A 27,794-nucleotide genomic window follows, 5' to 3' on the forward strand; every position below is an offset into this window, starting at 1 on the left:
ACGGATCAACGTGTTTTTTGGCTACTTTTCATTCCGGAAAATGCACAGTTCTCGAGAGAACAGCGCGCGATAGCCGAATTCCACGCGGGCGAAGCCGCGGGCAAAAGCTAGTCTGTTATATTTACGGAATAATCGCCTGGCTACACTTAAAGATTCCATCCTGTATAACCCGTGATGAGACGTAAGATGACCCTTATACTAAGTTGTTTTGTTACAATGAACCCTAAGTATCAACATATCAATGTTACAATGAACCCGATGAAGTAATAGCTACGGTATCATTAACCCGTAATGGGGGCATTTGGTCAGTAGTGTGTAGTGAGAGTACAAGGAATGAGTTCTAAAAGTATAATCTAGGTTTTGCGGTAGGTTTAGAAGTTCAGGGTCAGCTGACCTAGAAACACTCACAATTTCAAGACGCGCGCTAACGCTTTACCACATTGGGATTGCCTAAAAAAATAAAAAGATTTTTATCCTATTTTTGTATAGAAAAATCAATTACAGATCTGCGTAGAAGCCGTTTATCGCTATCCCGCGGGAACTATGCAATTTTACGGGATAAAACTTCCCTATGTCCTTCTCCGGGATTCAATCTATCTGTATACCGAATTTCATCTAAATCGGTCCCGTGGTTTAGACGTGATGAAGTAAAAAACAAACGAACAAACAGACTTACAAACTTTCGCATAAAATATTAGTGCGTTATTTTATTAGAATTGCCATCGTATTTTGACGGAAAAGTTCGTATTTATCTTTCTTTCTCAACTAGCTTACTGATATTTACTGAAGCTAATTGAGATACGACCTTATTTTGTCTTTATATTAAACTTACCTAGCTTTTGCCTGCGGCTTCGTCCGCGTGGAATTCGGTTATCGCGCGCTATTCCTTCGGGAACGTGCATTTTTCCGGGATAAAAAGTAGCCTATGTCACTCTCTGGCCCATAAGCTATCTCTATGCCAAAAATCACGTTGATCCGTCGGTCCGTTTCGACGTGAAAGCCGGACAAACATACAAACAGACACACTTTCGCATTTATAATGTTAATATGGATTGTACAGTCACCGGCACCAATATCTGACACTACGAAGCGTCCGTAAATATTTGATACGACTCTACGTATTTCAAGAGCCAGTAGGACGTATCAGATATTTTTGGACGCTCCGCTGTGGCAGATATTAAGCCAGGTGACTGTACTGTTTTGTGATGTACAACAAAGAGTGTTTATTTGTATTATATTAATGAACTAAAAGAATAGTTAAGTTTATGCAAAATATGCGTGTTCATGCAGTTCTTCCACCTCCACACTGTAAGAACACACACAAATCACACAAACCCCTCTATCACCACCGCACTAGAATAACGAATGATGAATGATATCAGATGTGTGTGTGTGTATTATATTGACAACTAGTCGAAAATTAATTTGAGATGTTTTGCAGCAATGCATTACATACATTTTTGTCACTTTCGAATAGTTATCGGTAGTATGATTTCAAATGGAGTAGGCTTATGTCCAGATGTCCTACGGCAGACATGATGATGATGATGATAATGATTTCAAAAACCTTCGATACCAGGAGAACGATTTCAGAATCGAGATTCTGTAAGTAAATATCTATTGTTATTGTATTACAGAGGATAACAAGATGTGAAATGAGAGTTCAAATATTGTACGTACGTAATTCAGTGTCTTGTTTACCCCTCTTCTATGAGTAACTGGAAATTGACACCCCCTCCCTCACGGTATTCAAATATGGCGTCTCATTTAGTAAAGTTTGGGACATTTGCATCTCATTTGTTTATTTATTATTTATGGGGTAGGTAACAAGGTTACAAAATGCAACATTTTGTGATACTTACATAAATAATACATAAAAAGTATAGCTAGGTGTAATTTTTATGGTCTATGCTTATTAATAAGCGTTTTCTTAATTATAGGAAAAAAAATGTTAAATGGTACCTACTATATGCATCTTAGAACTATAAGTACTCGTAACGGCAAATTAAAAACAGTTTCTGTTTTTTGCACATGACGTAGTTATGTTAATGATTTAATTTTAGTTTAAAGCAGAACTATGTTACAAAATATGTTTCCGGTTGTCATTTTGTTACTGAAATTACTTTAATAGTTCAGTAGATAATGATTTATGTTAGAATCTAGTTAAGGTAGCAGGCATGATACGAGAAAACCGAGTTCCTTTTCATTATGTACAAATCTAACTGGATATATTGTATGCCCGAAACGGGTAACTGTTGATAGTTTGTCCCATATATCGACTCTGTACTCTCCTCACAATGTACGCTATGCGAGTAAAGCTATAGATAAATATTAGGTACTATTCATGTGTTTCATGTGTTTTTATGTACAATAAAGAGTTTTACATAAAATCAACCCGGAGGTAATTCAGCAGATGAATAGATTAGTAAATGTTTAACTGTTTCATTTTGTTATTTTTCTGTATTGTTGTCGTGTATAATAAAGAGTCATTGTATTGTGAACTGTATACTTTGAACACTGACGAATTTTGTCGAAACATTCGTTAAAATTCTTTAATAAAAAATCCAAGAATATTCAATTATACTAACCAAGCCATCTGATGGATTATCCTGTAGTGGTTTTAAAACACCTTCTGTACCTTTATACTCATTTAGGTACTCTTGATTTGAAGATGGACCTTGTGTTTGCCAACGACACGTATGAGACTTAAAAGTAAAGTATACGTTACCTGACGCAGTAGTGGTGGCAACGGTGGTAATAGACACAGTATTCGTCGTGCTCGCCTCAGAGGTGGTGTTCGCTGCATTAGCCATCTCCACGATCCTGTCCACCGCTATCCTGTTACCAGGAAGTATCCCATCTCTTTCCGCAGGTTCTGGAGTCGTATCCTCCTCAATAACTTGAGGACTAGGCACGGTTTGGCTCAAGTCATTCGCAACTATAACGTTCACTGTTGTCAAAGACTCCAAGTCGTTAGTCTCTCCTATGTGGTGCTGTGAGTTGTCGATGTAAACAGCTGCTGAGCGTGCTCCGAGGGTCTCCATCACGCTTTCAGCTAACGATCGCGTCGACATCTCATCCATATCGATATCCTGTTTGATATCGATGATGATCTGGTGTCTCTTTGTCCCTGATCCAGAGGGACTCTGCACCTGGTGAACGCTGACTTGGGCCTCGGTGCCTGGCTGCGACATGTGATGCTGTATGACCTGGGTCAACTGCCCTTCTAGCACATCTCGTCCCGCCATTTTCCAGCCTTATCTCTCAACTTGAACACCTCACTTTGATTTGAACACTACACTTACGAAGCTCGAATAAGAGTCAGACTTATTGATCAGTCGAAGGTTAAAATTATTGCGTTTAGATTATCTAATGAACACTGATGGTTATCTCTGAACACATGATGATATCGTACTTGGGCTAAATTGGGATGCAATGCACCGCGCAGTTGCAGGAATTGGGAATTGGGTCAGGGGTCAATGAGACCTAGTTTTTTTTTTTTTTGGTTGATTGTGCGTGTTGGTTGGCAGTGTGATTTGAGGCACAGTTTAGTGGCTACATGTTGTTTGACACATTGGCACGGTGTCCTAAATCGCGCGGCCGTCCGCACCGTAGCGGCCTACGAAAGCGTAGAGCTACGCGCCGGCGTAGGCCCCTCGGATACTTCCGGATTGCGGGCGGCGGACATGTCCGAAGATATCGGGGTTCGGACAAAAGAAAAGGTTTGTTGGTAAAAGAAAGAGACAGAATGTGAATTTTGTTTTGGTTTACGTAGGCGATCGGAAATTAGAGAATGTTTGTTTTTAAGATATACCGAGCGGCTAAAATCTGGCCCTCAAATGTATGTAGCCATAAGTAATGAATGTAGAGTGGGCCAAATGTTGTGTCGTTGAGTATAATAGCGGCGATTAAAAAAAAACACGGCGTGAATAATGATTTAATTTTTTTCGCGTGGTTCTTAAGAGAAGTCTCTTCTTTCCATTCTCCATACAAACGTAGTCCCGGTGTCATTTGAAAACTAGGCAACAGAAATAGATGAAATTTTGTAAGTATGGACTAGACGTAATTAACTATGCCTGTGGTTTTTCAGATTTTCATATAAATGTGTAATATCAGAATAACAGGAGCTCAAAAGTCGACAAAAAAAAGATGTCAACTTTGCACGAGAATTACAGACTAATAAAGCATTTTTACAAAAATCGAAAAAAACCACAGGCATAGAAAATATAATGAATATCTTGATTGTAAAATATCATTGATTTCTGTGCTATACTTTTCGTATAATATGAGGACAGCGAATCGCAAAATTCAACCGCCCAAATCTTGAAAAGCCTACAGCTATCTCGATATAAATTACGGACGTTGTTGCGGAAGGCATGGGGGGGACGGGACGGCAGCGAGCGCTTATGTCACGAGCGATAAAGACAGCAATATCCCAAACGAATAAATAACGCGGCCACGCAGCCGGCAGGGGAACTTCTCTTAAGTCAATGTAGACTAGAATATAATTTTTGGGACTTCCCATCCCACGTGAGTCTTTATTTGTTACTCTTATACAACGGGGATTTGAATCAACTTTGGTACGTAGGTAGCTGGACGTCTGGAATAATACATAGGTAACTTTTATCTCGATATCCCCACGGGGTCGGGATAAAACCTCGAGTATAATAAAATTCTTTCAAATTCTCATGAGAATTTAGTAAAATCCCAACTTTTAATTCAACTGCTAGATCTAAAGGTTTATACGTCCGAATCCGCAGGTAACCACTAGTATTCAATAAATAACTTACACAAAGCGTGATTTTATTTTTATTATTTGTTTAAATTGTATGTCAAATTTATTTTTGTGAAAAAGCGAATATACATTTTATATTTCTATTTCAACAAGCACAAACGAATTTAACCAGCAGCTTTGCGAATTTTTGTATGTGTGTTTATTTGTTAGTTGTTACTTCTTCATTCGTCGCGCTAAACCGGCTGAACGGATTTAGACGTAATTTGAAATGTAGATAGCAGAATTTCTGGAATAGCACATAGGCTACTTTTGATCCTAATTTTCCCACGGGATCCTCGTAAAATTTTAACCTAAACTTATATTATCCTCATCTTATGTTCTTATATTTCTAAGGACATAAAAAAGTTGTTTTACATTATAACGTAAATGAAAACCACGATATAATTTTTGGTTAGTTTTAACACTAGTTAAGTGTTACACAAGCTTTGCCGTCCTTGCCACTGATATCACGTAAAAATCTTAGCCAACTCTGTAAAAATCCAATTCTTCCAGCACCACGCCACTGCTTCACGCCACTGAAATCTAAACACTATTCGATATCCCGAGACTTATCCTCACAACCGAACCTCTCCCATCCCCGTTCCCCCTTCGGCACGTGCCCGCGCCTGCGCGAAACGTCCCAGCCACCCCTCTCGCTCTGCTCGCTACATCCCTCCCTGTCGCACCGCTTCGATCCACCAGGAATGACGAAAAGTACATAATCGAATTTTATGTGGGCCCTGCCGTAACGATTGAGGAGGGACAGCAGTAAAAGCGGGCTGTGGCCTTGAGGGAGACAAAGGAATATTTTTTTGAGAGTTATTTAAAAAAAGAAAGATTAGAAATGTGGTCGGGCGAAACGCACAACGCGCATATTTTAAAGACAAAGTATTGCAATATTAATGTTCATGTTTAAAATGCATGCTGTGTTTGCCTGTAATTACTGGCACTTGAGCCTTGAGGCACAGTATAACAAGTTTTCCCTACAGTAGGCCGACGCCTTTGAAGTTGAGCGATACTGCAGCCTGTATTTAGGCAAGTAAGGAAGGGTTGTCTGTCACCAATTTATTTGAAAGGTATAGCGAAATTATATAAAACAAATGAATTAGGTGTGGCATACTTACTAGGGGTCAGGAGTATCAAAATATACTATTTTTGAAATAAAAGTATTTTTTTTCTACAAGATATACTTTCATAGATTAGTAACCGACAAATACTCAAATACTTTCGGTTTCTAGACTTAACGGACTTAAAGTTCCTGTTAATAAAAATCATATAAAATCGTGAGTTATCCGTTACAATATGATTTAATATGATAGTGACACAACAGACACAACTCCAAATTCCAGGGCATACATACATAGGTACACATATAGGAACATTTTGAAATATCACTATTCAATCAAAGCTCAATTTTAACGCTGTCACTAATGTCACTATCAAAGTAAAGCAGCTACATAAATTAATGCAGCTAAAATTGTTCCACGTATGTATGCCAATTTAGAAAATGAATTCGTCATAATTTTACATTTTGTTATTCACTTTTCTGCTAACGCTACCCGAGCATCATTGCGTAATGCGGGATTCAAAACAAGGGAAGCCGGCGTAAACACGGCTGTCTACGGCAACGTTTTTGTTCAGGTGATCACCGCTTCTTTAAATAGTATACAGAATATTAATAACAGCGCCATCTCGCGGTAAAAAGCGAAAATAGTGTTAATTGAATGTCATGTCATGCTACAATTTTGTTATTGGAAAACGAGAGCATATCTCATTTAAATTGCAGCTGGTTAATAAATAGAAGAGTCAGAAGAAAATAAGAGCAATTTGAGTTTCATCAATAAAATGAAATCAAAAATAAACACGTTTGCGTTTTTACCTAAATACATTTAATTGAATGAAAAGTATCAGTATTGTGTTATGTTGTATTAATTAAACCATTTTTTAGACTATGAATGTCGAAGAATTATTTATATTGATTTTCGATTTAACAATGAAACTCCTATAGAGCCATTTTAGGTAATACGGCCACTAACAAAATATGAGATGCATATTAAAGTTAATGTAACCGATAATTACTTATAACAAAAACTTATCTTTTCACGTTTGTAGCGAATATATCGGTTTTTCCGGGCCCATGAGGTCGGAGGTCCTGAAAATCGACCTTATTGTGTCCTTATGGGAAAGATAGTATTATGTAACTGTTTACTTATTTATTTTAAGTTCTTATACATAGTTGGGACTAAAAGCTGCCGAAGTTCTTATTGGCATTAAATATTTGATATCAATCACAACTTGACATCTCTTCATGAGAAAATTGACAGAGGGACACACGTAGAGACTGAAAACTAAGCGATCCTTGCCTCAGAAAGAAAGAATCGAACGCTGGAAAAGTCACGTAAAAGGAAATGCATAGCTTAGAGACATTTACAGAATAAATATTTGATGTCAACATCATTTCAAATTAAAGAAGAAATAAGTTTGTTATAAAAATATCGATTTACTTATGCTTCTTTTACTAAATGAGCTTTATGTTGACTGTACTTCCGTTGTCCTGCAATCTACTCATCGTACCGATCGTATCGAAAAATGAGTCCTCAGTATTTACCGTACCAAAAACTAAGTCAATCCGACTACTGGAAATTAGGTCAAATTTGACTCGTAAGGTTTGATCACAGACACGTAAATACCAAAAAAAGAGATTTATATTTTAATAATCTCCTTTTTCTAATTTTTACCTTTGTTTAGGTGTTACGTCACATCACAACGCAGACAACTAGGTACGTACTTACAGTCGGGACGCTATGCGGCAAACTTCAAGGACAATCCGCAGTTAAAGCGTAGATACAATACAAATACAGATGTTCCTTGTAACTTGTGGATATTTTGCAGGTCCGCCCGGATTGCTACCACCATCTTGCTCGCTAATCCTGCCGTGAAGCAGCAGTGCTTGCACAGTTGTGTTTCGGCGTGGAGAGTAAGACAGCCGGTGGAATTACTGGCACCTGAGGTATTCCATCTTAGGCCTCTAGGTGCAATACCCCTGGCGTTGCAGATGTTTATGGGCGGTGGTGATCTCTTACCATCAGGAGACCCACTTGCTCGTTTGCCATCCAGTCGAATAAAAAAAAAAATAAAAAAAAACAATTGTGTTGATAAACAATTTTAAAGAGTATTTGACTTTTACATTATTTTTGAGTTTGATATCCACCGTGTGTGGACTTTTGTTTACTACTAATTCATAGATCAGACATTAAAAACGTATTCTAAGAGCGTAAATATTGATTACATTTTTGATAATTAAACCAAGCTAACTGGCTACAAAAACAAATACACCTTCACGATTAGTTCAAAAACGTTCGTTGACCCACGCCCTCTGTTACCGAATAGCGGCAACTTAAAAGTAAAACCGTCACGTGCGCCAGCTAACGGGGACTGGCCGAACTAGGTTCGTTGAACCCCGAATTGCGTCCGTTATGCAATGAACTGTTATTCTGTGGCGGGAATTGTAAATTTGGAACTGTTTTTACCGGTGCGTTGGCTAGGTTATGTTGGCAAGGACGTTGGGGAAAAGGTTGTAAGTTGTAATTTGTATTTTTTTTTTAAATACTCATTGTGTTTGATAGAGTGTGAAGGTTTGTGTGTTAGGTGGGAATTCAATAAATTTTTGTTTTACTTAGTCAGTCATAGGTCTGAAATATAACTTTGGTGTTGGTGTCATGAGCAAACTCGTAAGGTATGACTTGAATAAATTGTTCGTATTTTTTTTTCATGAACGATGACCTAAATTACTTTCAAAATAATATTCCTAATTAGTGACCAACCTAAAAAATCATAGTAACTTTTTTTGAATCCCTCTGTTATTATATTTACCAAATATGGCTAGTAAAAAGTGCTTTTAAATAAAATTGACACATTAAAATTACACGCTACGTTGATATACACTATATTTTCTCATTCTGCTTGCCCGTTTTTAAACAAAGACATTCAAAGTTAAAACAAACGTTTAGGCATGTCGTAAGAGGACCAATGCAAATTACAACCAAAAGCCTTTACTTTCCCACATTTTACCACCAAATTTACAAGACAACATAACGGTGGTGTGGCGTGGCCCGCGGTCATTGCCCCGTCGGTAAAAAACTGGTTTTAATTTTTTTTTTATCGGAAATTGCCTAGTGCATCGATGAATAGAGGCATGGGAATATTCAGACGGTGCCAATTTGGAGGGTGAATTTGAGACATGCGTTACGTTCGTTGCGAAAAAAAAAACGATCGTGACATCAATTCTGAATGGCACATCATTATCTACATTTGCTCCAGTAGCCGATTTTTGAAAAATATCGGTGAAAATAATACTCGAAACTGATAAAACAGTTATAAACTACCTTACTTGACAAAAATAAGCGGAGCTGTAATTTTCTGCTACTCTATTTGTATTCAAAATTCAGCAACATTTTTTCTCTTTTTGTATGGTATTTTCACAGACCAATCGCCGCTCTGCTTATTTTACTAGTCCGAATATTAATAATACCGTTTTTTGCAGAAAAATACCATATTTGTGTTTAGAAGTTAATAAAATGGTTATTTTTATTTTTATAAATCACTGGAATAATATTTTCGTCTACACAAAATAAATAAGAGCTGTAATTTTCCACTCCTTATTTCAAATTATATGCAAATTTAATACTAATATAATTTAAAAAATGGGTGTTAAAATCAGCCAACCAGCTATATTCATATATGGCCATCATTCCACTCATTTTCGTGATAATTGTACCGTGAAGGTTGCGGACTTTGCGGACAAGGGTTATTGGGGTAGGCCTTAATTCATCAGTGGACGTTTTTCGGCTAGTATTTCGGAATTGAGGTTTTGGTTAGAAATTAATTCTCCACTCGTCGTCTTTCAGCTACATGTCACAAATTAAATGATTGAAGATAGACTTAAACTAGTAAAAAATTACAGCTGTAAATAATTGTGCCAACGAGTCGAAAAGTTAGTTTTAGTTGCAGCTTTGTAACAATACACAAATTTTTACCTCTTTCAAATGGTGTTTTTGAGTTATGAGTTTTAAAAATAGGCGTTGATTGTGTGGAGTTTTGAAATCCAGCTAAAGTTCAAGAAAAGTGCAACTCTTGGTTATTATTTAATTTCAGCGTAATTTTGAAGCAATACACGCAATTTTATTATTTTGAAATTAACAATCGAACGTGCTTGAATTTAAAACGGCCCCAGATAAACCAATAAAAAGGCATCTTGTAATAAATTGTATTTGAATTCTGTCATTTTTATTTTACTTTTATTACGGTACAACAATTCTTGCTGAAATATTTCATGTTTGAAGTCGTGCTTCTCAAGATATATCAAGAGAATGCAAATAGTGTACCAAAATTGCATTTTTACTTCGCGTGTCCGACAATGCGTTTTATATTCAAAAGTATGTAAACCCTTTATCGTACGAAAGTGTTTGAGTTTCGTTGACCTTTGTTGGATTATTCGGCGTAGGAGATTGGACGATATGGTCTAGACGCGTTTACTTCTTTTTGAAGTTTTTTAGCTTTTTCTTGATCAAACAGTGAATAGTAAATTTGGCATTCGTGACGATGTTAGTCAAGTTGTTGAAATGAAGAAAATAATTTTCGTTTAAATAGCTGTGTATATCATAAATATACATATAATGCTTAGATTTGATGACGATATACCAGTAGCAACTTGACTTTTAATAAGTTAAAAGGTCTCTGCCCGAGCCTGGTTTTTTTTTACTTTTTTTGTTATGTATTTAAGTAAATACCAACAATCTTCCTTAACCTTCCTTGTTTCACGACGTTTATTTAATCAATTGGTATATTTGGTATTTTCAAAGACCACAATGATTTTAAAATAAGTATACTCAGCGGCACAAAATTAAGCCCACTCTCCGTACAAAATAACCTATTTTTGCATACATATGAGGGTCAGATTTTTTGTCACTCAGTATATTTACCCTCTGATTCTTGCTAGGTGACTGATCGTCATTTTTTCAAGCAAATTTGAGATGGAGTAAAGTTGCCATAACATTTGTTTTTATGTGAAATATGTATTAAAAAATTACAAAATTTGAAAAAAAAAAACAAAAGTTTATTTTTTAGTAGACGTAGAGGGCTCTTCTTTTGTAAGTTTTTTTTTCTACCGAACTATTACAGAAATCATCATTTCCAAGAAGAATATGCCGTAAGAAACTTTTCAAACTAATAAATTTCCAAGTTGTCTAATTTCATTCCAAAACTCGCACAAAATCAGCGCTGCCAACCAAAACCACGCCAAGCTGGAAACGTCAAACGTCATCCATAGACAAGAGCTTTTTGCCGCGCGGATCGCGACCACGTAACGGAGCATGCGCGGTGCGCAGTTAGCAGTATGTGGGTGAGACCGTTAGCTACGTCACTGCTAGGGACGTGCGGCGTCGGTAGTTGATGTCGATGGTTGTAAAAGCGTGCGTGAGATGCATTGTCAAAATAAATTTAAGTAGGTTTAAAGTTTAGCGTTTTTAGAAATACGATGTGAGTACCAAGCTTAAAATCTTAAAGGCTTCGCGTGACTTAGGACATATATAATATAAATGTCTAACCAAATGTATCTTTTCTTACTATTTATTTATAAACAAATCATTTTGCAGTGAATAGTCAAAACAGTGGGCATAATCTCACCAGCTCACACATCATAGCTTAATAAACTTTAAATTGTTGTTATGATGCCTTACAACTTGAAAATATTGCAGTATATTATCCTGTCCTGAGACCCACGTCAAATTTCGATTAAGTATTAGAAATTGAAACTTAATGTCAATTAGTAAAATTTGACATTTGCTTTAACGTATGTCCTGAATTTAGCACGTTGAGTTTAAAATTAAGTGAATCCGAATTATACGTGGGTCACACCAAAATAAAGAAATAATTTAGTGTCTCGGTTAACCGTGTAAAAAAATAAGATTATAGATTCATTCATGTAGGAACGACTTGGAGATACTTATAACGTGGGATGGCGACAGCTCGCATGTGATAAGGTAGAATGGAGCAAGAGAGAAGAGGCCTTTGCCCAGCAGTGGGACACAAAACTAACTAAGTAATTAAAAAAAAGGCAAGTCAAGGCTAATGAGTGTCTGTAGACGTTTACTGAATAAGAGAGTTACAATTGAAGCCGTATAACCATTTATGAAGTGTCATTGGTCAATCAAATCAGTAGCCAATTTTTAATACATTTGCATTAAAAAAAAAAGGTTAATGCAGGAATTTAATTCATCAATTTAAGTAATAAATAATCAAACTACATAATATTCAAATCAACTATATTAATCCGTATCCAACTAAGATTAAATCCTTAACAATAATACCGGAATAATAGCGGCCAAATAGGTACTTTCATTTTTTCGGAAGATCATTGACCTGAAGATTACCCAAGCTTATGCCAAGTTTATCGATAAGCCAAGCAGGGCCTCATCTCAACCGCAGTACCGTTGGCTACGTCACGAAGAAAGGGATCGCAGCAACGGTACACGCAGGGCCTGGCAGCGTCGCCAGTGTGGCCACATTGGCTGGGAATTGTCGCCACAAGTACCGCTAATTTGTGGCCACTCGGTAACAAATTGCTAAGTTAATTTTTACCACCGAAAATTGGGAGTTTTGGTTCAACGGATTAGAAGTATTATTGTTATTGTTAAACCCGTAAAATTACCTTTTTTTGCTACCAATGAGTTTTCTTTACAACTTGCAAAGCAAGACTATAAAATCTTTTCACATCAATGGTATAAGGGATTCTTCTTCAAATATAAACGGCTAGAAACACGGTGACTGCCAAAATGCGAAGAATATCAATGGCTATACATATTATGAAGCCAATTTTAGGAGGTGCGAGCATTCTAATGTTGCCAAGTTCAGTGTAGTATTTAACACAAAGGTCAGTGAACTCTAAGAATTGTAAGCCAAAACTGCGTAGCTGTTAAGCTTTCACTTATCCCAAGGGTTGACTTTGTATCTTTGCCATCTGTATTTTTCGACGGAGTTCTGATACCATTTGCCGATCAGGTAAAAAATCTGGGTGTTATCTTGGACCGCACTCTGTCATGGACTCCATATGTATGTGAGATTAGCAGGAAGGTGTTTGCTGCGATGGGATCCCTAAGACGCCTTCAGAATTTCCTTCCATTTGCTACCAAGGTTGCGCTTGCACAGACTTTACTGCACCCTATTTTCGATTATGCTGACATTTGTTATCCCGATCTTTTAGAAGAGCACTTGAATAAACTTGAGCGAATTCAAAATCTGTGCATTCGGTTCATATTTGGCCTACGTAAATATGATCATGTTTCTAATTTCCGATCACAGCTCAGGTGGCTCCCCATCCGCTTTCGCCGAAACTCTCACATTCTCCATCTTCTCTACGGCATTCTCTTTAACCCTGCAACTCCTTGCTACCTCAAAGAGCGATTTAGCTATGTTACTTCTGTTCGTTGCTCTCAGAACTTCCTCCTTACTGTCCCACTTTCAAACTCTAAATTCTATGTTTATTCTTACACTGTCCAGGCCACTCGGTTGTGGAACTCCCTACCGATAGACTTGAGGCGCGCAAAGTCCTTGCCTATCTTTAGGTCTATGCTTAGGGAGCACTACCTATCATCTTGCGTATAAATGTATAGTTAGCTTATTTATGTGTTGTTATGGTATCCATCTACCTATCTATCTGTTTAGATTTGTTGTGTATGTGTATTGTATGTGTTAGTTTTATGTATTCTTGATACAGCTCTGATCTACTGTAAATTGCACCACCTGCTAAAATGTATTCCTTATTTCTGTCCATTGTAAAGGTTGCCTGGAAGAGATCGCTCTGAAGCGATAAGGCCGCCTATTGCTTACCTTAGAAAATCTCTATGTATATACTTGTTTTCTCTGTACTGTTTACTGTATTGGTGTGCAATAAAGAGTTATTGTATTGTATTGTATTGTAAAGGTCGTATCGCTTTAAGTTATTAACATTTCGTCCATTTCTTTTTGACACAAATGCAGTTTTCTTTGTAACTTATGACGTAATAATTAATAATTTTACATTGTCGTTGAGACATGAGAATAATATCTTTACTAATAATATTGTCTGTCTGTCTGTTACCTCTTTCCGCTTAAATTACTGAACTGAAATTTAGTATGAAGATAAGTTGAGACCTTGAGAAGGATATAGGGATAGTGATATGATAGCGGTAAAAAAATTCCTCTCAGATGGAGTCGTGGGCAACAACTAGTCATAAATAAATTTTAAAATTAGAAAAATTGAGGTACCTTATTTAATATGGTATGCTAATATATGGCATGGTATGGTTGGTATGGTATATTTAATATGGTATGGTGTGGTAATTGCTAAAAGTGGCTCCGAAGCGGTAACGTATCCTGTGCTCTGCCTACCCCATTTGGAAATACGGGCGTGATGTTTGTGTGTGTGAGTGTGGTATGCTAATTATGGTTTGGGAATTTAAAATAACACACTTTAATATCACACTTTTTCATTTTTAGCGGAAACACATTTTGGTAAATTATTCCGAGCGACGCTTGACCTGAGTGACCTTGTAAGTTAGTGAAAACAAACAAACCGAAAAATAGGACCATCTAATTCAAATACATTACGAATTACACTTTCCATTTATTATTGGGCTGCTAAGTTATCTGATCGTGTGAAATACACCTTGTACTTTTTAATTATTAAGTCAAATTCCCGTTCTCGCGAAAGATTAATACCAATAACAAGAAAGCAACTACCCAATAGTACAAGTATACCTAGTGCCATCCACAAAACCGCGTGATTTTGTCAAAATTAGACATTAATGACATTGTAATAAGAACCACGGCACGCGTCATCGTGAATGACTCTACCTTTACAAATCTACACACAATGCCAAAATACCAATTATGTATTCTAAATCGAAAACTTTTACATATGGCTAATGATTACTTTGTCAAAAACACAGTGCGCTTTAAATCTAAGCCCGTTTACCTACACTATTTAAAACTATTTTTGCGGTAAAAAAAAAAACATAAATTATGCATTCTTAAAACTATGAATACAGTCACAGAAAATTATTCAAATAAATTTACGTAATTCGTACTTGTTAGAATAAGTTTTAAATTTGACTTTTGCATCTGCGATGAATTTCCTTTGTTAGGTAGTTATTCATATTCTAGAAAATAAAGTTAATACAGTGAACTGAACTGAAAAATTAAATAAAGAACGCCTGATTCAATGAATTAAAGTTTTATACAGTTTACCCATTACCCCATTCATTGCAAACTTATTTTAAAATACAAATAGAACTCACCTCTTATAGTACTCGGCATTTTGTATCCTTAGCACAGCACTAAAATCCAAATTAAAAAGTTAACAATCACCACAGTATATGCAAGCGCGGGATTATCCAAAATCCGCCATATTTTTTGGACCACAGACACTACACTTTTGGCGCGAAACGAACTGTCAATGTCAAACACGTCCTATGCACTTGGTGTATAGACTGTTAGTGCTTTTTTCGAGCCGCGAGACGCTGGGTAACTGTATTTTTTTAGTAACGGTGTGGAGGCCGGTTCTGTTCGATGCAGACGGTGAATCTTGTGGCCATTAACGAATTACTCTTGACTTCGTGGGATGGTTGGTATTCCTGGGTGGGTTAGATGCTGTAGACTGTAACGGGCCAATCGTGGCACGGCATAATGCAAGCGGCTTTTGTGGTAGGGAAGGCTCAATGATGCATAAAAACAAAACAATTGAAGATTTTTTTACTTAAATTTTTATCGTCTCCGTAATCATGTCCATCGAAAGAATAAATCGTAATTTATAAATCTTATCTAATACCTTTAAACGAGCAATTCTTGTATATTTATATATATATATATATCGTGTACATATAGATATATATAATCTGAATCTCGGAAACGGCTCCCAACGATTTCGATGAAATTTGGTATGTAAGTGTTTTCGGGATGACAAATTGATCTAGCTTGGTCTTATCTCTGGGAAACGCTTATTATCGAGTTTTAGCCCGAGAAAAGCTCGGTCGCCCAGGTATTACCTATAAAAGGGGTAAGGTTAGTATCTGTAACTTGAAATTTGGCAAAATATTCCTTGAGGATAATATCATAGAGATGAAAGAAGGGTATTTTTTAAAATTCTGGGCCGAGTAAAATTGGTTATGAAAAATGGTTATTATTGAAATTTTACAAGAAATTACAATATTAATATCTTGCTTCTTGGTTCACAGGTAATTACTGGCACTTGAGGTATCGCATCTTAGGCCTCTAGGTTGGCAACGCATCTGCAATACCCCTGGTGCCCTGGTGTTTCCGATGTTTATGGGCGGTGGATATCTTACCATCAGGAGACCCACTTGCTCGTTTGCTATCCAGTCGAATAAAAAAAACCTCTAGTAGTACTAAAACAGTTTTTTCTTTAATTAAGAATGAGAGTAGGTAATTTATTTGCCCAAATTCGGCACAACAAGAAAATACATAAAACTTAAAACAATATAACTAATAATTGAACAACCTTACGCATTAAGTATTAAGTTATTCTTATTTATTAAACTACCTAACCTTATATTTGATTCGATACTCAACATGAACTTCAATAGAAAAGTAAATTTGAATTTAATCCTAACCTGCTGTTTCCTATAAAACGGCATCTCGAAAAATCCCGAACTGTCGTCCTTCATATAATTATGGGAAACGAAATTATATGAAAAGTGTTATACAATATACAATACAATATCAGGATGAAGAGCCCGCCCATAGCGGAAGCCATCTTGCTCGTCGGCAACCAACAATTTCTCGACATAAAATATCATACTCGTAAAATTCGCTGTGCTTACCGAATTTGAACTGGAGACCGTGCAATCGGAATGGGCCATAACATAGTTGTTGAAGCTTTCACACACGAAGTACATGACAGGGCTTGACAGGAGATGCTATGGCACTTTCTTCTTCGCCGAAAATGACGAGCTACCACATGATCAAAGGAAATGTACAGTTGATACCCCATCATCCCCAGCCTATATACGTCCCACTGCTGGGCACAGGTATCCTTTCAGGATGAGATGGCTTGGGCCGTAGTTCCTACGCGGGCCCAGTGCGGATTGGGAACTTCATATACACCATTGAATCGCTTAGCATAGCAAGTATGAGATGCAGGTTCCTCATGATGTTTTCTTTCACCGTAAAGCTCGTGGTTGGTAAATTTCGAATGTTTTTTCACACATAATTTCGAAAAATTCAGAGATGCGAGCCCGGGTATTTGAACCTATGATCCTCTCCTTGAGAGTCATCTTTTGGGCTTTAGCAGTTAGCATGCCGGACGCAAGCACATTTTTATTTTACATAGAGCGAAATTTACAAGGTAAGTAATGTCGACCGTGTGGCTACTGACTGATTAATGATTAGAGTTGTTGTAACGTATTAGGTTCTTTATTATTTTGTGTGTATGCACTTGTTATGTCGCGTTATTATAGCGGCAGCGTATCCACCAATAATGGGCCAGGTTGTGTTGCGAGGGAGTACTATATACATATAGTATATACATATAAACTAAACTAATGTTACAAAATAAAAATGTAATCCAAATTTTCTGCCTCAGGCATTGACCCCAAGACACTGGCAGCATTACCTCTCTGAACTGTTATTCCTAATCTTTGCGAGAGGTAAGTGCCAGCCCTGGGGTCGCCTGAGGCCAAAACCAGACGAGTAGATAAGTCCTTGATATTTTTTTTGTGTCTTCCGACCATGGTCCCATTGTCTCGAAAGCAAGCGCCGCAAACTCATGATAGTTTGTTAAAGCTGAGTATTTGCGGCGCTTGTTTATCTGAGCCTGTTCAGCAGCCGCCCCAGCTCTGAGCGCGGTGCTCTGGATGTGAGACGCGGCTAGAGTGTCGACACACGTCGCGTCCCACACCAGAGTTCTTCCCAAAGTCCAAGGCACTAAGGTGGCACCATCCGGCCTTTTTCCGTTGTCCCTCAACAAACCGCACGGTTCTAGAGTTGCTGCAAGTCTTGTTTTTCATTAACCAATAGAAACGCTTCATTTACATCGCCTCGCTCCGCTCAGCTGTTTCCACCAGAGATGTGCTGTGCGAGGATAGGTAAATGAAGCGTTAAAACGCATTCCTTCTTCGCGCATTATTGGTGGAAACGCAGCTTATTAGTTTTAAAAGCCCTTGGGGCCAAGGTTCTATTTTCTTTTTACTCGTATTTTATTTAGTTAGAGAACACATTCAGTCGTACATTAATTAACAAATATTTAGTAAACCAGAAACAATATAAAGACCTCGAGGATTATAAATACTAATAAGTGCTAAAGGTTCAAACTAATGTTAATCAGTAAATTAAATAAGCTGAATCAGGCGTTACTTTTCGGAGGAGATATCAATGAACTAAAACAATTACTTTGCTCACCCGCGACCTTCTTCTTCTTTTTCTAAGCTTCTTCTTAAGCAGCAACTTTGTAAGGTCGCGGGTGAGCAAAGCAATATTAAGATAAGATAAGATAAGATAATTTATTCAATATTTTCAGTACAAAATAACAATAGATACAATATTTTACTAAATTCTATAATAAAAAAAAATATTTATTAATTAATTTATTTATTATTAAATAATAATAATTCTATAATTCTATTGATTTAGTTCACGAGTAAATTAAAAGTTATAATTTCTAATATGTGCTGCATTTGGTTCTAGCTGAATATTAGCTTTGCTATTTTTAACTTTGTGCCGAGCTACCCTTTTTTGTTTCCATGTTGCGCTTAAATTTAAATATATTATGATTCGTTTTAAAATGTTACGTGAAAACAATGAAAAGTTTTACATACATTTTATTTCTTCTTTCTTTCTTTATGATTCGAAATTATCATCATAATCATAAATAAATAAATCAAAATAAGTCTCATTACTACGTGTAGAAACCTTCTTGAGGTCTTAATCAGTGTAGAATGACTTTTATATATATATTTTCTTGTTGATTATACCTTTTCATTCCCTCAAGTGAGCAATAATATTAATGACTAAAATCTCTGCACACAAATTACTTAAAGTTACTAAAATCGTGTACTTACACAATAATTTGAAATCTCGAGACCATAAATTTCCAAATTCCGATAAAAAGCAATTTTTAAATTAAACATCATCAATTTGTCAAGAAATTGTCCATAATTGTTGTGCATTCAAAAAGCTACGGAGGTTTTATGGTACTTACACACTGTACGACACAATGTTAAAAAATAATTTTGTTATGCACCGACATCTTACGCAAATATTTATTAAATATAGTTTCACTTATTGACATAATAATACATTGGATATAAAACGAAACGATAACAATTGATGAATTAAAAAATGTTTAAACCCTGAATTTCACCTACCCGGGGCATCCGTGGTTAGCATGCAGCTCAGCCTCTGGGCGAACAAAGACCCTGCCCTGGTATATTATCACTTTCCTTCGGTAATTTTTGTATTCCTTAACCTTCAAAAACTTTTTCTAGTTTAAATTATTTTGCAATACAATATAATACAATGACTTTTTATTGTACACCGCAATAGTAGGTAAGCGATACAGAAAGCAGGTATACAGAAAGAAAATAACAAGGTAGATAAGCAGTAGGCGGTATATTATGTTTATTTATAAATAAATAAAATCATTTATTTCAGATCACAAGAATCCGTAAAAAGCGATATGTACAGAAAACAGGTACACAGAAAGAAAATGACAAGGTAGATAAGCAGTAGGCGGTAAGTATATTATGTTTATTTATAAATAAATAAAGAAATAAAATCATTTATTTCAAATCACAAGAATCCATATCATGTCATAAGACTATAAATGTTATTATTACTATTAAGATTATTTATGCCTGTATCGCGCATTGAACAAAAAATTTACACAATTTTCTCTATTGTTTTACACCACGGCAGTTTGATTTTATTCCCAAAATAATTAAATTCAAATTGCTTTGACAATTTATTTTAACTAGTTAATATGGTGATCCTCAGGAGGTTAAGTTGAGTCGTCATAGTCATCACTGGAGGCACAGACATTATAAAATTACTCGGCGTCATTATGTGGCATGCGGCAATGCCGCACAGTCTCTCTCTGGCATCAGGAACGGGTCTGAATCACTATGTTGTACGGAATCCCGCGTAAACAAAAACGGCGGGGTCGTCGAACCCAACGGTAACCGCAACCTGCACGGTGGGTTGTGTGACGTCATGGTAGGTACGCTAGTCGCTGAGAGATGGCGCCACATAGCTGTTTGGGTAACAGATTTGTGTGAGACATTGGGAGTTAGCAAGTTGTAATGACTGAAACATGGATAACGTAACATCAAGTAAATGCGACATGCGACAAGTAGATAGGTTTTATAAATAAAAATATTTAAAATGGTAGTGAAATATACAGTGGTTGAAATTAAACATGCAAACTTTGACCAAAACAAACTAAAATACGTTACATCGCAAATCACAAGTTAGATACGAAAAAAATAAATAAATAATAGTAAAAAGTATGTTTTTATTTTAAATATATTTTATACATTTTTAAAAGCTTTAATTAAAATTCTTTATTGTTTATACTAGTTTATATTTCTCGGTACTTGCGTTATAAATAAAACTAAAATAAACGATAGGTAGGTGGCCGTGGTGGCCTAGTGGTTTGACCTGTGGCCTCTCAAGCAGAGGGTCGTGGGTTCAAACCCCGGCTCGCACCTCCTGAGTGTTTCGAAATTCATGTAAGGGAATTACATTTGAAATTTACCACGAACTTTGCGGTGAAGGAAAACATCGTGAGGAAACCTGCACAAACCTGCGAAGCGATTCAATGGTGCGAGTGAAGTTCCCAATCCGCACTGGGCCCGCGTGGGAACTATGGCCCTCTTGTTCTGAGAGGAGGCCTGTGCCCAGTAGTGGCACGTATATAGGCTAACATGTTGAATCAATTTTTTTTGCGGTGGTGGTGAATAATAATATTATTTTTTTAAGATTCCGTACCGAAAATGAAAAAAAAACGGAACCTTTATAGGATCACTCAAGTGTCTTTCTGTCTTTGTCTGTAACAGCCAATCTACTCCGAAACTTCTGAACCGATTGAGTTGAAAATTGGTGCGTAATGTAAATCGATATCCCAAAGACGGACGTGTAACGTAAATAAAGGAAAGTAGCTAAGTTTAATCCGATTTTATTAAAATTCTGATAGCTTTTATTTAATTTCTAAGAAAACCTAGGTATTTTAGCGTTAATATTGAAACCCTCTACAAGTTTTTATAATGCGGCTATGCGACAGAAACACTGCGCAAAAAAAATATGAATTAAAATTTTTAGAAGTGTTTATCAGTGACATCTATTGTGGAGTAGTTATAATCACACTTATAGCGACATCTATTAGTGAGTAGTGATTTAAGCGCATAGCGACACCTGTCAATGAGTTTCGTAATTAAAGTTGACAGCCGGCGAGTGATGGGACAGAACGTCACAATATTTTTGTACGCTATCAGTAGATGGCGCTAGTCGTAGTAAACAAACCATGAATTCGCCATTCATTCATTGCCAGTCAGTCTCGTCTCGCTTATTGTTTGTTACAGTGAAAAAACAAAACATCTTTTCTGGCTCATTTCAATGGTTTTTACGGACAAAAGATCATATTCCAGTGTTTGATTTATACACGTATCTATTAAATAAACAATTGTGAGTGGTGGATGTTCATTTTGTGCAGATTTACCCGTGTTTCGTATAACGGTAAGTTTGTACACATAACAGGCGATTTCTGTATTGCATGTTTGCTTGAGCTGAGCTCGCTAAATAGGTAATAATCGTTAGCTCAGATCTTATATTAGCCAAGTTTCCTATTATTACGCATTACATTTATTTTATACTTACTTTAGGAATTCTAATGTTACTTAACCTAAAAATGCAAAATATTGTCGAGATGCAGTTGACTGAGCAGAGACCATAATTTGTGTCATTACTTACCTACATTACATTTTACATCTTTGGTGCTTGTCTAATGGCCATGTGTAACAACTCATCAGTTATTCTGTTAATACCATTTTAGTACTTACCGAATTAAGTACCTAGTAATCCGGTTTTGCGCTCATTAGCCAGTGTTTTTTATTATTAGTAGTTATTGCTTAACATTTTAATGCTATGCTATGATGAATGATGAAGCTTGTGTCTGTGTCTAGTTGGTAATACATTGAATGTACGACCTATTTATTGTCGACCCGATAATTCATGCCCTTTCGGAAATCGTTATAGCAGATATAGATTATTTTATAATAGGTACCTAGCTGTACACCGGATATTGCTCCGTTAGAGTACACTTCCATGGGAGCGGAGCTATGAAGATTCAACATTGGATTATTTTTTATACCTATTTATTTATTTATTATGAATTAAATTCGGGTTTGAACCCGATTATACAATTAGTAATAACCGTGATAGTCTAAAATATTATGTATATAGGTACTACTAACCTGGAAACTGTATCAGAATCTTCGACCATGTCACATACCATGTCAACAATAATCCTACTAATATTATAAATGCGAAAGTTTGTGAGTGAGTATGTTTGTTTCACGCTAAAACGGCTGTGCGGATTTGCATGAAATTTGGTATGTAGGTACCTAGCTGGACATCTGGAATAAAACATAGGCTTACTTTTTATCCCGATATTCCCACGGGATACGGATAAAATCTCGAAACAAAAACCGCTGGGCTTAGAGTCATGCAATTTGACGTGATTGTTTAAAATGTAACGTCAATGAAAACCACGATTTAACTTTCGGGAATTCGCACGGGAATTTTTATAAATCCCGTTATTTCAATTCAGCTGCTGGACGTAATGATTTACGTGTATAGCCGCGGGTAAACACTAGTATAATATAATAAATGCGAAAGTTTGTAAGTCTGTTTGTTTGTTACTTCATCACGTCTAAACCGCTAAACCAATTTAGATGAAATTCGGTATACAGATAGTCTGAGTCCCGGGGAAGGACATAGGATAGTTTTTATCCCGTAACAATGCATAGTCCCCGCGGCATAGTGAAAACCGAAATTTACGCGGACGGAGTCGCGGGTAACGGCTAGTATAAATATCATACAGAATTAATGCTCAGTCAAAATGAAAATAGGTATCTTTATTCAATACTAGCTTTTGCCCGCGGTTTCGCTCCCGCAGAATTAGTATGTAGTTTAAAACTTTTTGATCCCACAGGAATCATACATTATTTGGGAATAAAATTAGCCTATTTATATATTATTCCAAGGTATGTATAACCTACCTGTATGCGAAATTTCGTGCAAATCCGTTCAGTAGTTTTTGCATGAAAGAGTAACAAACATTTATCCATCCATACAAACTTTCTCGTTCATAATTACTGGGATTATTGGGATAGGCTTTAAAAATAACCATCTTATGAATGGCAAATCTCTACCACCAGTTCAGAAAAACCTCTGTTGAGAAGAATCCGGTAAGAATCTCAACGAAATAATATGTATAATGTACCTATATTTTAGACTGAGAGAAGCAGGGCCAGCTAGGGGCGAGCGAGCTGTAGAATTTTCACTATTATCGCGATAAGTCGATACTTGACGTTTTCGCTCGTCTTCGCTTCTATGCAAGCGCACCCTAAACATGTACAGACAATTCACAGATCCAGTTTAAGTAGAGAACCAGAAGCCATACGATAAATAAATAAATAACAGATGGGTTGGACAGTTACGCGTAGATACCTTAATCGGAAGACAATGCATTGATCGTACCTAATAAGAAATACTTACATAATCGATTTTGGGTGGTCAGTTCAGTGGACGTCATTAACGTGCTGTTCAATTTTCGGGTGGTAAACACCTCTGGCCTCTTGGAGAGCTACAAACAATTAGTTTGCTCACCCGCGACCTTATATAGCTACACCTAACCTATGCAACACAAACAAAACTACACTAAACCCAAACCCAACTATCATCACCACAATACCTACACTTCTTAGAACTTATTTTCTTCTTGTTATTCTTCAGAGTAACAGTTCACCATGCTAACAGATTAAAAACTAACGAATGAGGGCTATCGTTTTTTGTCTCACTAGATGGCGCACTGTTGCGTGAGGTTTTTAAGTATGGCTTTCAAAGTCTGTTATTACGGGCGTGAAAACAAAGTTTAGATTAAAATCATAGTTAATACACCATAAAACAGTACCATAAAAATATCGAGCATGCCACAGTATTGCATAGTCCCCGTTTTGTTCGGAAAAAAGGGAGGAAAAAGGTTTCCGAAAGACAAAACTGTCTCAAAACACAGACGTTCATTGCCCCGGGACGCATATTTGCCATAATTAATTTCAGATATTGCAAAATATTCACAAAATTATTCTAATTATAAATAAACCCGCGTAGCTCACCCAAAAACTATGAGATTTGACATTTCGGAGACCTCACGCTACACTAGCGCCTCTAGCGGCGAATTCATACGCGATAGCCCTCATTAAAACAAACATTTAAATTTGACAATGTAAATTCCTTAAGTAGCCACTTTATTTTTTATAAACAAACTCTTGGAGAGGCTCGGAGTCACGCAGCCCACGCAACGAGCTATGGACTAAATAGTCAGTCACCGTCACACCTCGATAAATATGCAAGTTGAAGTGGCAATGGGCGGGCCACATCGCTCGAAGAACAGATATCTAACCGTTGGACGAGAAAAGTCCTCGAGTGGCGGCCGCGAAGCGTTGGCTGGTCTCCAACTAGGTATATAGACGACATCGTGAAAATTGTGGGCAACCGGCAGGTGCAATGTTCATTGTGGTGTTCTAAGTGTGTGTGTTGGTATTTGGATGAAATTTAGTACCCACTAGGCGTTACCCGCGACTCCGTCTGCGTAAAATTCGTTTATCGCTATCACGCGGGAACTATGCAATTTTCCGGGATAAAAACTATCCTATGGCCTTCCCCGGGATTCAAACTATCTGTATACCGAATAACAAACAAATAAACAAACAAACAGACTTACAAACTTTCTCATTTATTATATTAGTGGGATGTGCGTACATTCGAGTTCGTAAACTTGTGAGCAAAAATTTGATCAAAAATATCTGAACACGCTTCTACGCCGTTAACAATAGAGTCGTGTTCAGATATTTTTGATCAAATTTTGGCTGACAAGTTTATGAACTCGACTGTACATAGCTGGATAACTGGAATAACACATAGGCTATACTTTTTATCCCGATATTCCTACGGCATCGGAATAAAATTTCGAAACTTCAATCGTTGGGTTGAGGCCAGTTGAGGGTCATACATAAAATTTGGCACCGTTGTTTTAAAGCGTCGTCAATGAAGACCACTATAATTTTTGGGAAATGTGTTCCCGGAATATCAAATCAGGCTACCGCGGGTAAGCACTAGCAGGGAATATAGTAGAAAATGAGGACTATGGAATATAATAAATAATAATATTTATTTATTCAGATTATAAAGGTTGTGCCGCCATAAAAGGACGGACGGGAAAACGTAGTGTAGGGCTACCTGAGGCACGGTGGACTGGCGGCGGATGGATGCGAGGGGCTGAAGACAGAGTGTTGTGGCGCGCCATGGAAGAGGCCTATGTCCAGCAGTGGACTGCTGTAGGCTGATGATGATGATGATGATGATGATTCAGATTATATACCCATTTTGTTAATAAATGTTTATCACGGGACACATCGATTTACTGAACACTTGACAGCAATTGATCTAGTCCCAAACCAAGCAAAGCTTGTACCTACATATGTGTATTAGGCTAAGTTCAGATGAGAAGCGCGTTTTGATAACGCGCGTGCTCATTGTCATAATAAGCGCTTGTCATAGGAACTTAGCCTTAGGCAACGATTAAACGTACTTATATAGATGAATACATACATAATATAAAACATCCAGGACTCTCCGGGCCGCACCCGGGTCTCAAGCTTCATTGTCAAGATCTTTGGCTATTCGGTTGTCAAGTATTATTAGATTTTCCAGGTGGACGAAGTCACGTGCTTAAGCTAGTTTACTAACGAACAAATCAGAATAGAACAAATAATTATAAAGCGCTTGATTGTCTCTTGCTTTAAAAAACATTAAAACCTCTACAAAATGGAACCAAATACAATAAGACTAAAGCAACGTCTTTAAAGCGCAGCACTTGTCGTATAGTCGTCCCGCTCTGTCGTACCGAGAAAGTGTTGTTATCCCGTTCTCACATCTCATTGCCCTTAGACGTGTGACATCCCTGCGGACTTAACTCTGCGGTCTAGGGTTGTCGATGCTGGAGGGATTATGATTTACTAGTTGATGCCAGCGACTCCGTCCCGTAGAATTCGTTTATAGCTATCCCGCGGGAATCATGCAGTTTTCCGGGATGTAAATTAGCCTATGACTTCCCCGGGACTCGGAATTTTATCTAAATCTGTTCAGCGGTTTAGACGAGATGATAACAAACAGGCATAACTTTCGCGTTTGTAATATTAGTCGGTTTTTCTAAGTCGTTACCATTGTTTTAATTATGTAATAAATGAGCAGCCCAAACAGAACTTTGTGTGAAGTTCCCATTCCGCACTGGGCCCGCGTGGGAACTACGGCCCAAGCCCTGAATGTCGGTCTGAGAGGCCTGTGCCCAGCAGTGGAACGTATATCTAGAAAATCTGTCATATTGTTTGACATTTAAGAATTTATCCCACCTTTAAATATACCACAAAAAAAAATGTCAATATGTGAGTGCCACAGATAAAGCTGTACAATATGGACCAAAGGACTCTAAAAAAAAAGGGCAAAGTTGTAAGCTTTTACAGTAAAATACAAATAAATATCATGGGACACCAATAAAATTTACCTAGCCCCTTCCAAAAAAAGCTTGTATTATGGATACTAGGCGACAGTAAATATACTTAATAGATGAATACATATTAAACACCCAAGACCCGAAAACAAAAACATAGTGTACGTATTTTTCAAACAAATATCTGCCCCGGGGATCGAACCCGTGACCTCAAGCTTCGTAGTCAGGTCCTCTAACCACTCGGCCATCCGGTGTTCATTACCCGCGTGACAACCCTAGTGTTGCTCCCCGCGCACATAAAATCAATATTTATGGACGACGATACATTTCACTTCAAGCCCCACCTCGCCGGACCGCGCTACACATGTATAAGTGTGGCACCGGCACGCTGCTGATGCTATGTCGCTAGAGGACACGACCGGTAGAGTAGTAATAGCTGTGGGCAACCGGTGGATGCAGGTGGCGGGTTGTCGTTCATTGTGCCGTTCTAAAAGGCCTTTGTTCAGCAGTGGATGTTTTCTGGCTGATGATGATTATATACTTGAAACGTTTATGTAATAAACTAAATGTAAACAAACGTCAGCTGCCAGATTTGGTGAATTCAAGGGCTTTAAACATTTTACTTATCTTTCATTGTAATACAAACTAAAATAGTGTAAATGTAAATGTTTAGATAGTTTAATGGGGGAATTTCAATATTTAAGTTAAGACACCAATATACTAAGATTGGTGTTTGGAGTCTTTTTTTGTATATATTTTTAATTTCAACTACAAATTTTGTTACTTTTACGGTCATATCGAAAATACAAACTGAAACATAGATGCACAGTAACCAGAAAAATCTGCTTAAGTGACTAAATAAGAAACAAACAAGCTGAGTTATGTTAGTATGCTGTGGTGCACAGGAGAAATTTGCGTCTGTACTCCTGTCCAGTGGTAGTGTAGGGGTATAGCACGCACGGACCTGGGTTCGATTCCCAGCGCTGGTCTCTTTTTCTGGTTTTTCTGTGTGTATGTTTCAGTTTGTATTTTCGACACCAATAGACGTTGTTTTGTTTACATTTAGTTAAATACCTATCGAAACCAAGTATAGGTCTGTCCAGTTTTTGTGTCAGGCATCTCTGTTCCAACGGAAGGCGAAAAACTTACTACCGCATGTACCATATACATACAACAAGTTTTAGG

General features: G+C 37.1%; 2 protein-coding genes across 4 annotated transcripts in view; one reads left to right on the top strand and one right to left on the bottom strand.

The window, feature by feature from the left end:
• Positions 1–15,317, bottom strand: part of Hr3 (nuclear hormone receptor 3 ROR-beta) — a 145,551-nt gene extending 130,234 nt beyond the window's left edge. The window contains exon 1 of one of the 3 annotated variants that reach the window (XM_074108707.1): positions 15,109–15,317. In XM_074108707.1, coding sequence (XP_073964808.1) covers positions 15,109–15,127 — 19 coding nt within the window. In that variant the 5' untranslated portion in view covers positions 15,128–15,317. Of the gene's footprint in view, positions 1–2,728; positions 3,600–15,108 lie in introns of those variants that run through there. The other 2 variants (XM_074108701.1, XM_074108708.1) reach the window with 2 other exon arrangements.
• Positions 15,318–21,379: 6,062 nt separating this feature from the next.
• Positions 21,380–27,794, top strand: part of tou (bromodomain adjacent to zinc finger domain 2B toutatis) — a 193,367-nt gene continuing 186,952 nt past the window's right edge. Inside the window, exon 1 of the mRNA XM_074108679.1 lies at positions 21,380–21,556. The gene's annotated coding sequence lies outside the window, so the exon portion shown is untranslated. The remainder of the gene's footprint in view (positions 21,557–27,794) is intronic.

This window comes from Choristoneura fumiferana, chromosome 27, assembly GCF_025370935.1.
Source record: "Choristoneura fumiferana chromosome 27, NRCan_CFum_1, whole genome shotgun sequence".
NCBI classification, from domain to species: domain Eukaryota; kingdom Metazoa; phylum Arthropoda; class Insecta; order Lepidoptera; family Tortricidae; genus Choristoneura; species Choristoneura fumiferana.